The sequence below is a fragment of the Aulonocara stuartgranti genome, assembly GCF_965226115.1.
Source record: "Aulonocara stuartgranti genome assembly, chromosome: 13".
Classification (NCBI taxonomy): domain Eukaryota; kingdom Metazoa; phylum Chordata; class Actinopteri; order Cichliformes; family Cichlidae; genus Aulonocara; species Aulonocara stuartgranti.
This window is the reverse complement of record NC_138949.1, coordinates 23519770-23539316: the sequence shown is the minus strand read 5'-3', so window position 1 is coordinate 23539316 and position 19547 is coordinate 23519770. Positions and strand designations below refer to the sequence as shown.

At 38.3% G+C, this 19547-nt stretch overlaps 1 protein-coding gene across 2 annotated transcripts in view; it reads left to right on the top strand.

Annotated features, from left to right (window-relative positions):
• The window catches only part of grid1a (glutamate receptor, ionotropic, delta 1a), a 289402-nt gene that overhangs the window by 176291 nt on the left and 93564 nt on the right, over positions 1-19547 (top strand). For both annotated transcript variants that reach the window (XM_082557583.1, XM_082557584.1), the window contains one exon: positions 13427-13711. In XM_082557583.1, the coding sequence (XP_082413709.1) occupies positions 13427-13711 (285 nt within the window). The remainder of the gene's footprint in view (positions 1-13426; positions 13712-19547) is intronic.

Below are 19547 nucleotides of genomic sequence, written 5' to 3'. Positions count from 1 at the left end.
TACACATTGTGTAACTATTCATAGAATACACGTGCATTGGTTGGAATATTTTCAAACTTTAAATATAATCTAGTGATTAGCAAGTTAAAGACAGAAATCCTTAATTACACTGGTGAAATAAATTAAGTAGGAAATGAATAATAGATAAGCTGCTGACTGTTGCTATAATTATTTTTCGTGCAACCATTGCATGTAAATTCAAGATAATAAGCGAAGCTTATTGGAACTTAGGAGATTCCGGTGTTCAGAATTAAAAACACTTGTGACAACAAGGAGTGAATATAGATTATTGTTCCTTCAAGGAGAGAAAAACGTTACATCTTCTGCATTAACAAGTCATTCAAATTACTTATGGAAGTCAACCTCCCTTTTTTTTTTTTTTTCCACCTGCTGCTGGCTGAACTCCAGGGATTCTCGCAAGGATTTAAATTCCTGGTGAAGAATCTCCACCACGGACAGCCTTGCATCGAAACTGGACAAACGTTGGTCGATCGACTCCAGTATGTCAGCAATATTTTTGCCGGCTGGCGATGTTGTGCCGGGGGAATCTGCCGGGCGACATCTTTTCGACGACGGCGTCTCAGATTTGGCCGGGGAAGATGCACTCTGGGCCTTCTTCATTACGAGATCCTGGAAGCACTGATCAATGTAATCTTGGAGAGCCTCTAAACTCTCCCCATTGTTCTCCAGGGTGTTGGAGATGAGTTAGACAAATGTTGTTAGTTATGTTGTTAGTCATAAGACAATTGATAAGTGTATTTGGCAATACTGAAGCTTAAAGGAATTTGTTCAATTCTAAACTACCATTCGCTTTAATTTCCCCAAAAATCTCCGGCGTCTGACGTCAGTTACAACATGAGTCGCTTACCCTGTCCGTCACTTCCGTCACTTACCGCACCCCCATCTCCTTAAAAATATTGCTTAAAATGGAGAATGGCTTAATGAGATATTCTATTTGCCATAGTTACTACATTACGTTACTGTTCAAAGGTCTTAAGTCACACATTGTTTCTTTGCATATTACTAGCAAAATAGGAAATCAGTGCATCGATAATTCAAGGTACAGTACTTAAGGCAAAAACAGAGTTTGTACAGTCTCAACAAGTTTTAAAATCAGTTCATCTTTATTCTTCAGCATGGCCTGAACTCTCTTATACAAGGTTTCTTCAGATTTCTTAGTCTTCAGAAGTATCTCTCTAGGATTCTTGAAGGACCTTCCAAAGCTCTTCTTTGGATGCTGCTTGCCTTTTGTTCCAATCTCTATCAAAATTGTCCCATACTGCTCTAGTACTCTTAAGGTCCAGACTCGACTCTAACAGCGATTTCTCACTGTTTTCTTGGTTAAGAATGGATTCTTGACAGCCACCCTTCTATTTAGGCCATTTCTCATGAGATTTTGGTAAACGGTAGCTACAAAGGACCAAATGTATCTCTCAGGGCTTCCAACTACTGCTGCTGTAGATGTTTTTAAGGCTGCAACTTCTGTTGTCCTCCTTCTTGTTTACTTTTCTATTTTTTAAGCACATATTTCACACCATACTAAGATGTGCCAAGTTTTCAGCTAATAGCTCTTTGGCCAGGATACTAATTTATGCTGGTCAAGCTGTGTTAACTTTGGTATGTTTATTTAACTAAGTGTTTAGGTGACTTACTAAAAAAGGAAAACATTCTTCTGAAAATGGCTGGGTACAAGAACTGGATGGAAAATGAGTGCAAAACCAGAAACTGTGCACAAAAATGTTCTCAAAGAACTTTAGAAAGCCAGGAGAACCATTGCTCAGTACCACATTAAATTAAAAGTTTGGTTCTATCGAAGCAAAGTATAAAGAAACTTAAAAAACTCAACTCATTCCCTGTTTTTTTTTCTTGTCTTCTTTTTTCAAGCAACAAAATAACTGAAACTACTGGGTTTAAACTGACAGGATCCATCTTCACAGAACTGATCAAACTTGTGCCAGAGAGATAAGATAGCCGAGAAAGATTAATGCATGACATATTCATTACTTTTGCACATCACACTCCTCTTATTAAGTGTGTTCAGATAAACACCAGAGCATATTAAAATAACATCCCATGTAATTAGCCGACCTAATATCCTTAAGCAGAGTGATTTTAATCTGAATAAAAAATTGTGCGCATGTAACAGCTGCTGCTGTTTGTTTACTGTTGTTCACACCATTACCCTCATCTTAAGACCCCGCTTGTGTTAATTGCAATTTCATTAATGATTACTTCTTTAAAAATGACTGCCTATAGTATTTACAGGGTTTGCTATGGTGAAGGGAAGTAATGTTAAAGATCATTTGAACAGATTCAGGATGTAAAATTGACAGGAGCTTTCAAAGTTACATTGTTTTCTATTGGTGCATGACAGAGGTTTGGCTCAAGTCCACAGGTGGTTCACTCTGAGTTCAGCCAGTGTTTCAACCAACCACTCATACCCCAATTGTGGCCCCTTTCAGCCGTATTGATCGACTACATTTTTTTAATTTAGATGTGTCATGTTAAAACACTGAACAATAAATTTGTCACTTCAATTTTTTAGAATAAAAAAAAGAATTTTAATATCCTATACTAATGGCAAAACCTAATTACACAGTTCTTGTGTCTTTTAACTGCCTGACATTTAATTTGTGTATTGCTCAGCTCAGCAGGATGAATCAACATCGTGAGCCCATCAAGTTGATTTAACACGTAGGAAGAAGGCTGTTTCTCCCTCTGACTCAGGTCTTAGATAATGGTGGGAGTGGATTTCAGTGAATTACTTTGCAAAGTAGGTGAACACCTATCTGCCATCAGGCTTGCAGAAGAACACATGTCCAGCTTTGTTCAAGCTGTGGGAACAGGTGGCTGTGATCTTATGTGCCAACATGAGCTTTAGTGGAGATAGTAGGCTAACACACTTCAACACTAGCAATGTGCAAGCCACTGAAAGAGGGAATATAATGTAAATCGGAATAGGAAAAGGTATCGAGGATATTTCTTTACAGTAAAAGAAACCTAAAACTTAAAGTTTTGCTGAGAAAATGTAACATAAATGGTGCAAGAACTAGTTGGATCAGTATTGCACAGCATTGATCTAAGATGCTATTTTTCACAGAAAAAGTACTGAAGGGCAGTGCCCAACAGCATTGAACTTGTGCTAGTAAGTTGTGCCAAAACACTGTGCAGAGTACATGTGGAAACCATGAGCACACATCTTCATCTCTCAAAATGCTTCTGCTCCCTATTCATATGGGATGTTTGGGCTGCGTGCATCCCAGTACAAAAAGCTAATAATGCCAGCAAAGCTAATAATTGAAAGCACCAGGTTTAATACAAAACAGTGTTAACAGCATGCTGTCATTTAAGACTTAAATGGAATCTATTTGGGTTTTCTAGAGTAATCTAAGCTTATTGGAGTCTGCTACAGCAGTTTTGCATAAATCACAAAATAATCCTTAAGGCCTTAGTGCAGCCTTTCAGTTTAACCCGTGTCTAAAAGAAACTGTGTCAGTTCATTTTATGGAATCTTTCATCTGATCGGCTTCCCAACACAAATCAAAGATTTGAACAGTAGGTAGGTGGCATTATCTTTTGTTTTAAATCATCATATTAAGATCATTAAAAAATGAACAGCAAGTGTATAGAGTGAGTTTGAAGCTGGAGCTTTACAGTATAAATGGCAACAAAAATTGAGAAAATTGTCTTTTATCCCTTTTCAACATTTTGCTGGGATTCATTCCAGACTATAGAGATTCATATCTACCCACAGATGTGCCTAACCACATCTAACTGTAGCAGCTCCACTATTGCTACTGAACCATTAGCTGCTGCAGACAGATTAAGTTGACTTATAAAGTGAACTCAGAGTTGCCAAAAGAGCTTAAAAACTTGCATCTGTGAGATGCCATGGGGAATTTTAACTGTTGCAAATCGGCAACGCCTGCCTTGAGAGGGTTAAAGGGGTTGTCCTCTGGAGCCCAGTCCCAGTATAATGCCTAATGCAATCATCTGTTTTGCAGATCGACTTTATTATTAGTTCCTAAAGAGCTGCCAGTTATTTGACCACAGTTGTATTTATGTACGTATTTAAAGTTTGCTCATTTTAATGTAGCTATGTTTTTGTTTTGTTTTTTTTAATCCACTGACTGCTACTGTTGCACAGAGAAAGATAGCATCCTTAATTGAACTTATGCTAATTCATTATTTATCTTGCATATTTAAGGTATTGTTTGAGATGCAGATGGGCTTGAACAGACAAGGGCAGGTTGTGATAACCAACGTGCAGGGTGACATTAACAGGGCACACGCGAAGCAAACCCACAGAGATCAGATGAAAAAGAAAAAAGCCAAGAGAGATCTGCAGACAGGGAGAAAGAAAAGGAGACCAGAAAAGTACAAACAGAGAGAGACAAAGAAAGAGATGATATCAGAGCAAATGACACATTGCCAAGAGAGCGCGTGAGATGTTTCCTAATTCCACTCAGTCTATCCCTGTGGTGAATGAGTCATGATTATCCTCTGAAAATGCTAGCCAATCTTTCTTGATAACACCATCCAAATCAATCATCACAAAACCCAAACACATGTTTACCACATCAAAACTAGGTTTGCTATTCACCTGATTCAATATTCAGCACGCTGCTGCCAATGAAGCACCTTGTCCCAACAGGCATGGCCGCATGTTAATTCCAAGAAGGCTAATCAGACAAGCATAAAAAGAGAAGAGAAAAAAAGGCAACATGCACGCACACACACACACACATGTCATTGCATACATAAAAGACTGTTGTGTGCATTACACTGACCATATTAGCCCTGGAAGCTACAGCGGCTGTGCTGATGGGAGAACAAGTGACAGAGAGTCAAAAGCACTCTGAAAAAAATAAGGGACTTAAGAGATACCAAAGAAACAAAGAGTGGTGGGAATTCATTTAAATGGATTAATATATATGCAGTTCCAGATTGCCGTTTGTGCTCTTGTTCTTACAGACATCAAGTTAATCTTAGAAGTAGAATCACTGTCTTTAATGTTACTGCCTCAGACTCCACACACATGTCTGCTCTGTGAAGTACATCAAAAGCTCACTGCTTCAGGGAAAAGGGTTAAGTCACTGCTGATTGCTCAACAGTTGAAACTGATGCCATAAGACATGGCAGCTAGTTGTATCACATTCTGGTGTTGTTGTTTTTATCATTGTCTGGTGGCATCTGCTTCACTGTCAGAATGGCGAATAATCAATGACTCAGCAGTTTTTGACAAATGTACATTGGGTGTGCCTTCAAGTTTTTTCTATATGTTTGTTTACCTTGTTTACAAAATGTACAGGGAGTGGGTTCCTTTAGGTCAAGCGCTTCTCGCAGCCTGCAGAGTACACTATATTTCTTTTCCTTTCACATCTCCTGGGTACCACCAGCAGCCAAAAAATTTCCCCGAGCATAAATTTAACAAGGCACAGCAGCTATCTTTTTTTGTCAGCTCTGATGTCATAAATAATAAGATCCAGCTGTCAAAAGCATATTTAACATGGAAACCCAGAGGATGAGACATGAAAGTACTAAAGTACACGCTGGGCCTCATTCTAAACACACAAACCATTCAGATTTTCAACAAAATGTAGATTTTGTGATTGATTGCCGCTTCTTCAGTTCAGAACACAAAGAGAGAAAAGGAAACAATAACTCCATTTGCATGCTTTTGGAAAATGCAACAGTGATTGTAACATATAGTCTATAGATTTTGTACACAACAAAGCAACACACTGTTTCTCTGTGGCATGCAATTAGTGCAACGCGATCGCTGTGGTGGTTTTAATGCACACAGTTTGGAAAAGTGAATGTGCCTCAAACATTGTGCCTGATAGGACTAACAGGAACTAGTGTAGCATGATTTAAAATACTCTAAAAGATGCCAGCTATGTGTCATTGTTTGTACTGCAACACTGCCACTGTCACACTGAATTATTTACAAGTCAGCAAAGGCATTTTAGCCATTAGAAATTCACAAAGTAATGGCAACAATTGGCTTTGCTGAGAAAGTAAAGAGCAATTGACTTCTGAGTTCTTGCTCTAGTAGAAACATTTTTTTTTAAGTATAACTATTAAACGAATAAAAACCAACAAGCGTTTATAGCATGCATCATATGTAGAAGTGGGCACACTGACATGGAGATGTACTGTAATGCTTTTTAGGCAGCATTAGAAGAGAGATTTCAGAAGACGGTTAACGGGAAATGATGACTACATGCACTTAGGTGCTGGTGTTTGAAACACATTTATCTGAAATCAAATTTTAATACAAAAGACTCCAATAAATGCAATGTCTGGTAAAGCCTATGACTTAAATGTATGTTGAGACTCTGAGTTATTTATTGAGTTAATTTCTGAGGCAATAGACTGTAATGATATTGCATTGAATTGAATTATATCGTGAGGTTTTCCTGGCCCCAGTGGACAAATACGAATTGTACATTAAAGTTCAAAATTCACAAAGGTAATATTTATCATTGCATTCTGCTGAGCTGTAGGTCTTTCTGTTATTGAATCCACCCCCTGAATATAAGCAGTTTTCACTGTACTAAGCTTATTTCTGCTATTCTGTCTGTCACTTATCTGGAGGGTATAATTTACTGAAGTGAAATACTCCATCACAGTTTAGATGACGTGGGCAGTCTTAGCATCAATAGTATTGACAGGGTATATGTACCCTTATCGTAGTCTGACAGATGAGAACAGGTACTAGGAAAGGGCCAAGGATGTTTATCTTCCCAAAAGAGAGCACAAGATGAGATTGAGAGAGTGAAGGAGAGAGCTTGATTTAGAAATGGTTCATACCTACTGCAGGTGCAATGTTGCCGCACATTTATTTGTTGAATGGAGTCTTGGTCCAGCTGCCATATACTGATCTCTCCCATTTGTCCCTTCTGTGTGGTGAAGTCCTATTATGTTGTGGGAAGCTGCCAAAAGCAGTGTGGAAGGACCCATTTATAAGAAATGAGACAAAACATCCCGTCTCCTCTTAGCTGTGCACAATATGGACATTTTAAAGCTCTTGCAAATTATCCAACAGCTAATACATAAAAAGAAGTCCACTGTGTTCCAAAGCCATCAATGACTAATTCAGCAGCAGAGCATTTCAGTCCGTGCCCTTCATATAGTAATCAGTGTGCTGACGGAGTTGAGTTTGATCCAAGTAGAAGTTTGAATGTAAACATATGGTGGGTTTAAATTATTATTTAAAGCTTGAATATTCAATAGAATATTCAAGCTGTGGTATTTTCTTTGTGGAAAATTTGTTAAATCAATAATTCATTAAAATCTGTTTTAATTACATTCAAGTTAATAGTGAAATGTCATGATTTTGATATTCAGAATAAATAGATGTGCGCTTATTATCAAAACAGCAAAAAGCATTGTAGCACCTTAATACTCTGACAAATAATCCCAGATTAATATAAAATCTCCCAGCATAAATGAAGATAAAGCATTTTATTCTGAATCTTGTATTACAAGCTGTCTCAATTAGATCAGAGTTACACCACTGTCACTGTAGGGAAGAGTTGCGTTGACAACACGCACCATTTATCTCAGTGTTGATTCCCTCCTTTGTATCCTAGGATCGAGCTCTGAGTCAGAGCAAACTAAATGAGACTGTCTTATTTAGGCTGTGAAATCACTGAGACAGGCCCAATTTATGCAATATTCACCAAGGCAGTGGTGTGGTGTTTTGTTTCATCCCTTCATATTACATTGGTAAAATGAGGGCGAGACACTGATGACATCCCGTTTTCGTGGGAAAACAGATTGCAGTGTCTTTTTTCAGTCTGGTGTCTTGATGATAATTTTCTCGCTCCATGGCCCATCTGCACAAAACTGAACTGGTCGGATGAGGCGAGGACTTGAGCAGAAAAATGCCATGTGCTTTTGCTGATCAGGGAGGAATGTATTTTACTGTGATGAGAGGTTTATCAAGTTTTTAAAGATATGCAGCTTTGATTAAAAGTGTTTAAAAATTCATACACCTACTGAATTCATTGTCCATCGATCAACCATATCGTTACTGATAGAAGAAAATGACGAATTCTCCACCGTGGCCATGATAGATTACTGAATCTCTCTTTCCAAATACAGTAACTTCTGCTTCCCCATTTGAGCTGTTACTTTGTAGCATCATGTGCCTTAATTTGTAGTTTATAAATTCTTCCAATTAGTTAAAGTAAATGTTAATCAACTATGTGAATTTAGAGCATTTTGCATGTGTTATTCTGGAAAAGTGAGGTTTTTTATATGACACATGAATAAGAGTGCTGTTGTATGCTGATTCTGGTTGTCAGATAGCTTGCAGGAAATGAAGGATGGCCTCTGTCGACTTCAGGGGGAACATTTAAGAGTCATTATTCCACCATTATCATCCTTGCCAATGACTATAGAGTACTCCTCCCTCCTGTCAGTTGGCTGTCTGCTGTATAATGGGCCTGGGGTGTCCATTACGAAGCCAAAATGGCTGAAGACACTTTAGCCACAGCCTGCTAAAAGCACCTGAAACACAGAGGTTAGGGGAGGTGACTCTGTCCTGATCCTATAGCACAAATGAAGGTGACGATTCCAGTTCACTGCATGACAGCTGATGGAACATTAGGTAAATAATTACACTATACATGAAGCACAAAATACAAATTTATAATCAGTCAATAAATTGCACGTTTAACATTTTGGGGATGATTATGTTTGCTCAGATGCGATGATAAAATAAAATTCCCAGTTCTAACCTGGCTCAGTACTTGTATTTCAGGCACACAGTGTGAAACATTAAAATGAAAGGTTCTCATTTTAATTCCATGTCACTCAGTCCTCGGGATTCACCTTTCACTGATATCCTAAAATCAGCCAGTGCTTTCCTTGTAAAGCTCTGCTTTTGAGCTTTGAATCTCACACTTAAAATAAAAATAAAGGTGTTCAGATTAGTTTAAAATATACCAGATACTAAAGTTTTTGTTATGTTTGCTCCTTTTTGGTTTTTTTTTTTTTTATTATAATTTTCTTCTGTTCTGCCTTACATTAGAAAAGTCATTTGTGCAACCAGTCATTTATTTATACTGCAGTTTATTATGCTACTGCTTAATACTCGCAGAAATGTGTTTTATTACCCATAAACCCTTGGAATGTTATACTTCCTGCCCTTGCCTTCATTTTAAAAAATGGCTGTCCCTTGGTAATCAATGAAATGTGCAAACTATGCATTTCTTCTTTTCTGTATTCACCAAAATCTGAAATGGACAGTCCCAAACTCATCATTTCAACTTAGAATTCATATACCCGGTATGTTCTGTCAATGGACAAACTGATCCAGGTCTATTACAAGTATCTTAATGGCACAGGAAGCTGGAATTCAAGCCAATATTACACCCTTCCCAACTCTGTAAAGTTTGTAGTGAGTAGGCTGCACCTGAGAGTGAAACTTGTTAAAAGAGAATCGGTAACTCTTGGGAGCAGACTGTTTCCAGTGTGTAGTTCAATACATATTGTTGTTGCCAACAGACACATTTAGATGTTGTATCCAAGTTGAAGCATGTACTAGATTTGATCACTGCTGCTGGCATGACTTGGGCAACATAAAGGTATTTCATGGTGCCCTACAGAAAATTTGCCAAATGCCCTTTTGCACACCTTGGCTTGCATGTATGACTGTCTGTCTGTCTCTCCCACTCATGTACAAACTGTAAGACACTTCCTGGCCTGAGGAACATTTTCTTGAATTCCCCTGAGCATTCATGCAAAAAGCTACAAATAATCTCTCCACTACTCCCGCACCCCTTTCCTAATTCTCTCACATTTCTATTCTTATTCTTTTTTTCTTGTTTTACTTAAACCACTACAACCACGAATACAGTGCATGCCCGTCTACCTGAGATGCCCGATATTCCTTCATTCAGTCTCCTATTTAGTATGTTACTTAGTTTCCTCATACTTCCTCTAGTCGTGATTTAGAGTGCACTAATGTAGTCATGTGCATGCAGTCAGCAGATGAAATCGCCATTTGTCACATTAATAGTCCAGCTCTTCTGCCATACTTTCTCACACACACATCCACAGTCCTCTCCCACTATGTCTCCATTCAGTATCATCTCGCCTCACCACTTCTTCTCAGACCCTTATTCTCATTTATTTTCATCACAAAAACCTTTCTCTTTTTTTCACTTTTGCACGAAGGTTTTAATATCACATCTTACTTTCATGTTTATGATATGTTTGTGTACTTATTATGAAGGGGTTTGAATGATATAATTTGGTATTAGACCGCATCATTTTTCCTTTGTGCCAGATTCTGTAGACACTGAAGTAGACCATATAATTAGGAAGTATTATTAAATTCAGTGAGAGAACATTTAATTGCTGTTTTGTACATTATGCTCAGCTGTTTGTGCAATTATAAAAGCCCTGCTGTGCGAGAGACAGTGAGTTGAATTTTAAAAGTAGCATTTGTCATAGACTGTCCCATGTCACATGCAAAATTCGACAATCCCTGTAGTAGATGATTATGCAGCACATAACAGAGATAGAGCTTGAAATTAAATGCAAATTCAATATTCTTCATTTAAGCTGTTTTGCATTTGTATTCCTATCACTTTCTCTTTTGTGGTGATTGTGTTTTTCTCTGTTTTGCATCTCATAACCAAAGGGAAAACGGGAGCATACTCCGGGGGAAGGGTTAGGTCAACATTAAAGGGCTAACACTTTTTCATCTTAGAAACATGACAGGAATATAAGATGAGAAACTGATACGGGGTCAGAATGAGTCTTAGGGCTTGTGAAAATAGCATAATGCAATACATTTACACAGGTTTAGCAAATTTGATGCAAATATAACAATAATTTAATAATAATAAAAATAAATAAATATTTTTTTTATCTGTAAGAAGGTTCAATAAGTACTAAGTTTTCAAAAAAATATAATTTTCTACCAATAATTTCATGGTTCACACTTTAAAGGGTTAAATGTAATCAGTTATTTGAAGATATAAAAGTATCTCGTTGAGTACCTCATCTTTGAAAGATGTGTCATTTTGTTCCGCTAGATGTGGTGACCTTCCCTAAGAGGATCAAAAATAGATCCCCCCCCCCCAAAATTGCACGTGTAAATAGATGTAGGGACTTTAAAACCACCACAGACATTACAAGCATGTGTCTGCAGTCCTAATCCCTGCTTGTTTACAGATTTTCACCACCATTACACATAAAACCAAGAGAAAGAGTGAAGGATATGTAGGACCATATCAAGCTGGGACTCACATGAGGCATCATTACATCTTAAAATATTCCTGATTTTAATTCATGCCAGATTCTTCCCACTTAGCGACCTCTTCTGTTTTGATAAGAACCCCACAGTCTCAGGTAGCTCTCTGCTGTTTTCAAGTAGCAGTTTCCGTTAGCAAGCGCTTTCCCTTTTTGTCTGTGGACAAGGATTAGAAGATACACTCACTTATCAACCTCATCTTCCACTCAATCTCTCAGCTACACATTATATTATAACTTTAGGGCAAACCTCCAACTTTTAGTGATCATTTCTCAACTAAGGGTCAGAAATAATCTTAAGTAGGATATAGCATCTTATTTTTTTTTAAGACCAAGTGGAAAAAAATATGTTATTTTAACCCTTGTATGGTGTTCGGGTCTGTGAGACCCGTTTTCAGTTTTTCTCAAAAGAAAAATTAAACAATTAATTATTTTTTCAACCTGAAATTCATTGGCTTTGGCTTATTTTCTGTGAGGAACATAAATCCGAACTAATTTTCAATGACCTCATACTGTACCTCCCCCCACGCATTTACATTACATACAAGGTGTTCGGGTCCACTGGACCCAGGTCTAATAAAAGTGTTGAAAGTGCAGGTCCTGTGTTCCCACACTCTGTCTTCCTCCTTTCTGGTGCTGCTGATAGTGTTTTCTTCCCCTCCTGCTCCGCACAAAGTTGCAACATTGTTGAAAATTCAACTATCAACACCGTCTGCTCTGACATTCCCGCACATTTTACCCTCTTTCTTGAGGGATCCAAATTTTATTTTCTCATACCCTGTCCCACCTGCAAATTAGAGGCATAATACTATAAATAAGACTTTGCCAGTGTGGTTCTTTATCACAACTGATAAAGATGGCAAAAGATTATCTGCTGCGAGGGCCATCCAATTGATTTTGGAAGAGAGAGGAGCTTCGGATGATGATGTTGACAAAGAGGTTTCAGAATATTTCACATTTCTGAAAATTCAGAGTCTGACAGTGACTTTGAAGAAGAGGATGAGGTTGAGCACCATTTAGTAACAAAACGAAGACGAGTACCCCATCTGCAGCCAGCTCCAGGACCAGAACAAGCCCACCAGACAGCAAGTGAAGAAATATGGATGTCAATAAATGGTGAAATTGAATGGTCTTCTTGCCCAAGAAATGAGCCACCCTGCAGAGCTGTTACTGTGATAAGCCAGGGCCAACACGGCTGGAAGTTACTCATGTGCAGGACATGAAGTCTTCATTTGAGCTTTTCATCCCAGATTCCATCCAGAAAATTATTCTGGATTGCAGTAATCTAGAAGGAAGGTGTTTTTTTTGGAGAGAGGTGGAAGGAGACCAAATTCATCTAAGAACCCCAAAGGCCTACTTTGGGGTTCTTATCCTTGCTGGAGTTTTCAGGTCCAAAGGGGAATCCACAGAATGCCTGTGGGATGCAGAAACCGGCAAGAACCTATCCGTGCATCAGTGTCTCTGGAAAACTTCCACAAAATTTCCAGGATTATCCGTTTTGATAACCGAGACGACAGACCAGCTCGACGGCAGAGAGACAAGCTAGCTGCCATCAGGACAGTGTGGGATAAGTGTGTGCACCACCTCCCCCTGTTTTACAAACCTGGGCCTAATGTCACCATTGATGAGCAGCTGATCCCATTTAGTTGTGAAACATATTGCTTCACGTGTAAATGTGTTGTGTCTTTACACTCACTCCACTTGATTATAACGGATTTATTTTTTTATAACATTTTATAAAAAAAAACAAAAAACGAGAAGCACATTAATTCATAAATGTGATCTAACAAAGGTAAAGGGAAAAAATTAACCATGTTTGCTGTTCATATGGTTTGTAATTGGGATGAAGTAAACATCTGTTGAGTAATTTAACATAAAATTGTTTGATAGTGTTAATTTGGAAAGCCAAAACTCTAGCGGGTCCACCAGACCCATGAACACTGGCTGAGTAACAAAAATATGAACACCACACAAGGGTTAAAATTAAATCCATGTCGGAATTGATTATGTTTTCATATCTTATTCCTTTTCTTCTTCTAATCTAATTTTCCCAATAAAATGCTTCTCAGTGCTTTGCCCTTAATTTCTTCCTGTGTTCTTTCTTTGCGTATTCACAAAGTCTGTTTTGTTTTGTTTTTTGTCTTCTGTCCAGCATGCGAGCTCATGAACCAAGGGATCCTCGCGCTGGTTACATCTACAGGCTGTGAAGCTGCAAGTGCCTTGCAGTCTCTGACAGATGCAATGCACATCCCCCACCTCTTCATTCAAAGAAATGGGGATGGCGCACCCCGTACTGCCTGTCAGCTCAACCCGAGCCCAGACGGAGAGAGCTACACACTGGCTGCACGGCCACCTGTTCGAATCAGCGACGTCCTGCTCACTCTTGTATCTGAACTGCACTGGCAGAAGTTCATCATCTTTTACGAGAGCGACTACGGTGAGTTGGGAAAAACGAGAGCACCTTAACAACAAATATATCTCATAAACATGACATTTGTATGTAAGATGGTTTCACTGCTTTCATTTAAATGTAAATATCCTATAACTATCTTCTGAGATGAAGATCAGGCTGCTGCTGCAGTAAAGCCGTATTAACGCTGAGAATTCATGTGCCTAAAAGAATAGACCAAGTGAGAAGTAAGCGGAAGGAACATCATCACTCCCACACAATCACATACTGTACTTCCCGCTGTTAAAAAATAAATCAAAAGTTCAGGAGGGAAAAAAAAAATAACGACATCTCACTGCTGCATTCAGTTTTAGCAGTATTGTCATGAAGAAACAAGTATGAGCTTAATTGGCTCATTTGTGGTGCAGTCATCTGTGAGGATGTGTCCCAACAGTACTTTATATATTCTCAAATGTTCTTCATTTCTGTTTAATTATTTTCACTATGAGTTCCCTGTGAACCAGACCTTTTGTGACCCACATTTGGGCAATTCACTGTGGATCAAGGAGTGATTGGCAAGGCAGTAGAAGGGTAGGAGAATGAAGTGGGCATATAAAGCCTTTTGCTGCATTGCCATTCATCAGATGAGACTTTGTCTCTGCTGGCTAATCTTTTTAGTTCTGGGAAGAGTGGAGTCCAGAAGGCAGTATAAATCTGTTTTATTTTTCCAGTACTGAAAACAACTGAGCTAAAGTTGATATAGTGTATAGTAAAGCAAGCCATCAGAATACCGGGGCCCCAGGCAAGTTCCCAACTGTAACTTGGTCACTATGTGTTTGACATGTTGGCTTACATTTACAAAGCTCTGTCCTTGGATTTCTTTCTGTCATTGCTACTCTTTGCAGAAATGCACTCTCAGCATTGAGTTGGATCAATGAAAGTCCACTACAGAAGGAAACCTGTCTGTGCTTCATTTTGACAAGCTGCCTTGCTTTTCTTTCTGACTAGCTGTCTATCTGACTAACTAGCTCTCTATATGTCTGTCTCATGGGGTCAGCATGTGTCTGACCATCTGTTTTGCTATAGATCTTTCTTTGTCACTGGTAACCAGTGCTAACTGTCCTTTTTATAATGAGCTTGACTGCCTGCCATGTGTTTTGTTAGCTATATAGAGTGGATAGCTTAAAATCTCTGACTAACTGTCTGTCTTTCTATCCAGCAAAGCCATTGTTTGTGTGTCTCAATTCCAATCATCATACTTTAATAGATTCATGTGCAGTTTGGGAAATGTTAAGGCTTTATTTTGTCCTTGTTCACTACACATATCCTAGTCAGCATAATGTACTATAAATTTAGTTAGAGGTAACCTAAAGCGGCGTTCAAATAATTATTGCCATTAAAAGGAAAGAGACAATGGTTAGAAAAGTAGTGCCACATATCATGCTGGCTTTTCTGTTGATAAGCAAACAAAAGTAAACAGAAAGAAAAATCCCAATCAGATTCTTACTTGCCTGTGGTTTTCTTTGAAACAGTGCAAATTCTCCTAAGTACAGTTTGTTTGGGTTTATTTGTTTTTTTTGTTCTTTGTTAGTAAGTTGTTCTAAACACCCTGGAAAACTTTCCATAGTCCTTTTGTGGATTCAGGCTGTCTCAGTTGCTTCTGTCTCTACATGTAATCTGGGACTGACTCAGTGATGTTCATATCAGGGCTCTTTGGAGGCCATGCCATCTGTTGCAGGACACTGTCCATCCAGTCACTAAAGATAGGTTTTTAGCACTGGCTGGTTACTTGGTCTCTTTCTCCTGCTGCAGAAAAACATTTAGGACCAGTCAGACACGTCACATATGGTGTTGTGTGGTGGATAAAAATCAGAACATTCAAAATAACTCAGAATTTTGCACATTGCGGTATGCATATCACATGAAGAAGACTTGGCTCATCAAGAAGCTGTTCTAACAAAGTAGCCTTTTTTAAGTCTGCTAAATTAGACACTACAAAGTCAGCACCACTGACATGTGTGCTTGTGTTACACTATTTAGCTCTGAACTCATTTAATTAAGGAATGTAGCGGCTAATTATGATCCTCATCACAGAACAGTCCAAATACCTGTGGTGTCTGCTTTAAAGCAGTGCAACAGTGACTGACACAACTGTCTGCAAAGAAAAGTGCTGTCTGTTAATCTGTCTAGGCTTTCAGTGAATGTCGAGCTCTTACATATGTTGATTTGAGTTACATTTCTGTGGGAATTCTGGGATACTTTTTTTGCACTGGTACCAATAGAATAATAAATTAAAGAAGATATTTTTTATGAAATTAAGAAGCCAGAAAATGTATAAAATTATCAAAATATTGACATATAAAACAAGAACTACTGACAGTGGATGCTGAGAGGTTGGTTTTCATAGGTATATTTTAGCCAATATCACAGTTTAGCCCTTTCAGCTAAACTTGTTGATTAGGACTTTTTCCATTTCTAAAGTTAATAAGACACTGTGACACTATTATGCCCTTAGGATGTGTTATGAGTATTTACAGCTACATCGAGTCAACATCTATGTATTTTCTTAAGCTGCAATGTGCTTTTGTCCAGTACATCTTTTAATTAAAGTGACGTACAGATATATGTGTACATATATGTATGTACTAGCGATTTTAACATTAATATTGTTAATATTGTTAAAACCGCCCACCCCCCACGCACAGGGTGATCTACGCTAAGTTGCTAATGGAGATTTACCACGTTATTGCGGTTATGGCATTAACGTCATTTATATACATATACAATATGTATATATATATATATATATATATATATATATATATATATATATATATATATATATATATATATATATGTATGTATACATTGTGGTCTGAAAAAAAGGTTAAATAGACTTGAACATCAACTATTCTACAAACTTTTTAATAATATTGCTTCGTGTCCATATTCAGTCATGTTCATATGTTTATTTGGCTGATTTACTCAGTACCTTATCCCAATCAAAAAGCAGTCAGTGTGAAATGTGCAATGTAGTGATAGTTGAATTTGCTTAACTAATCATAATCTGGGCAAACAGTGAAAAGTAAAAAGCTAAAACATTTAATTAGACGTCACCGGTCCACTGCATTTACTTGATTCAGCCAGTGGACTAAAATGCTCATGATAAATACTGATTTATATTTAGGTTTGAAAATGTTTCACTTTCTGAAAGACTCTCTGTAGGCAGAAAAGTCAGACACTTTCTCTGAACTTTGACTGAGTTATCAAATGATTTTTATTATTAAATGATATAGAAAAGGTTAGTAAAGGCATAAACCTGGAGTTGAACTACAAGGTGACAGATGGTTGTTAGTGCTGTTAGTAAAGGAACTACATTTCATCTTATTTATTATATATATATATTTTTTTGCCTCTTATACCGGGCTGTATTACATAACACTTTCGTTTCATGACAGCAGTGTGAAATTCTGTCAGATCAGTGATGGAACTGCAAAAATGAAATATAGAAACTCCTCACAGCACAGGAGCTCAGATCACATTATCAGTGTTGGCTTCTCTCTTTTTAACAGTGTGAATATATATATATATATATATATATATATATATATATATATATATATATATAAAAAACAAACTCCCCGCTCACCCCTGTGGGCAGTCAATCCTTCAAGCTCGGGTCCTCTACCAGAGGCCTGGGAGCTTGAGGGTCCTGCGCAGTATCTTAGCTGTTCCCAGGACTGCGCTCTTCTGGACAGAGATCTCTGATGTTGTTCCCGGGATCTGCTGGAGACAATCGCCTAGCTTGGGAGTCACCGCACCTAGTGCTCCGATTACCACTGTCACCTTCACCCTCCACATCTTCTCTGAGCTCTTGGTATTTCTCCAGCTTCTCATGTTCCTTCTTCCTGATATTGCTGTCATTCGGAACCGCTACATCGATCACTACGGCCGTCTTCTTCTATTTGTCTACCACCACTATGTCCGGTTGGTTAGCCACCACCATTTTGTCCGTCTGTATCTGGAAGTCCCACAGGATCTTAGCTCGGTCATTCTCCACCACCCTTGGGGGCATCTCCCATTTTGACCCCAGGACTTCCAGGTTATACTCGGCACAGATGTTCCTGTACACTATGCCGGCCACTTGGTTATGGCGTTCCATGTATGCCTTGCCTGCTAGCATCTTGCACCCTGCTGTTATGTGCTGGATTGTCTCTGGGGCATCTTTACACAGCCTGCACCTGGGGTTTTGCCTGGTGTGATAGACCCCAGCCTCTATGGATCTTGTGCTCAGAGCTTGTTCCTGTGCTGCCATGATTAGTGCCTCCATGCTGTCTTTCAGTCCAGCTTTGTCCAGCCACTGGTAGGATTTCTGGATATCAGCCACCTGAATTGTGAGACTAACACCTTACTCTACATTAGAAGTGTACGGGGTGAGATTTGTGCTTTATTACAGCTTAAACAAGTGGCTTCCCTGACCTCAGGGGTAAAATATATAGCTCAGTGTAATGAAGCGTGTCAGGGGAGCCAATTCATTCCAGTCTCCACCAATGCATCAGTTGCATAAAAAGCACATTATGTAAACAACTTCTACAGCTTCACCTCTTCTGGTTACATTTGTCATTGTACATTTTCTACGTATAATTTGATTCTCAGTTCTGAGAGACCATATTCCATAATTTCTTTCATAAATAACAGAGATAACCTGCTTATACTTCTATAGCTCTAAGAGAAGCTGGACAACACTGTTTTACAGCTGTGAAACATCCTTGTGGTTTTGGCTTTTGTGCCGTCAGATAAATAGAAGAAAGCAAAATTATATGATAATCCTATAACAGCTTATTGCTACCCAACAGATCCTTTCAGCTTTGCTCTTGTTGTTTTTCTTCTTTTTCTTCTTTCTTTAGTCTAATTTTTGTGTTTTTCATTCAGGAGCAGTTTTTATATCTTATGCTGTTTTGTTTCTTTCAGCCTGCCCTACTTTTGCTGATTTAAGTCATGCTCTCTGACAAAACAGAAGGGTATCTGATACTTCAGCTTTTTTTCTTTTCTTTTTTTTTTGTGAGAAGGGCCAAACAGATCCAGTTCATGTAAAGGCCATGAAAATTAATCTCTTCCACTGAAAAACAAACTTTTTGATAGCAAAGCGAGACTTTGCCATCAAGGACTGTGCAGCCTTTTGTGCGTTCTTTTCAAACCGACTACATTCAAAATGAAACTTTCATACAAAGATGACTGCCCCTGCTGACTTTTTATATATTAATTTAACTAAAGTTATGTGTCTCAGTAGTCTAGTGGTTTACACATTCACGTAACAAGCAAAAGCTTCCCAGTTTAAAACTAGGAAGGAATACAAGTCCCTTTGGGGTTATTTAGAGCATCCCACGTAAAACCTGGGGTGCTAACTGCTGTGGTGTCCTCTTGTGAATAAAGGAGCAGCTGAAGGTAGCTTTCTTTTTCACTAAATTTGCAGTTATGGGTTGAATTTTTGCCCTGACTTTAAATTTTCCATTGTAAACATACCTGTTTATTTTTAGACACCATTAAGCAGAAAGCAAAAAACTGAATAAGTCAATCATGCTATGCTTAGGTGATAATCTAGCTTAACATGCCTACCTACCACACACCTGCTCAATAAGCTACTTAAAAGATGTGATTACTAAATGGTAGCTTTTTACTGCTCAAACACAAATTGGATTAATATTGTGTGAGAGTGTGTGTCTGTGTGTGTGTGAGAGAGCGAAAGCTGACTTACACTTGCATTACAAGTATTAAGCGGACAGTCATTAACAGCAAATATTCAAGACTTTAGCCACCAGGACTTCATGGTATAGGTGTGCAGACTATGACATCATCATCAGGTTTGCTGATTTTATATCTGCCA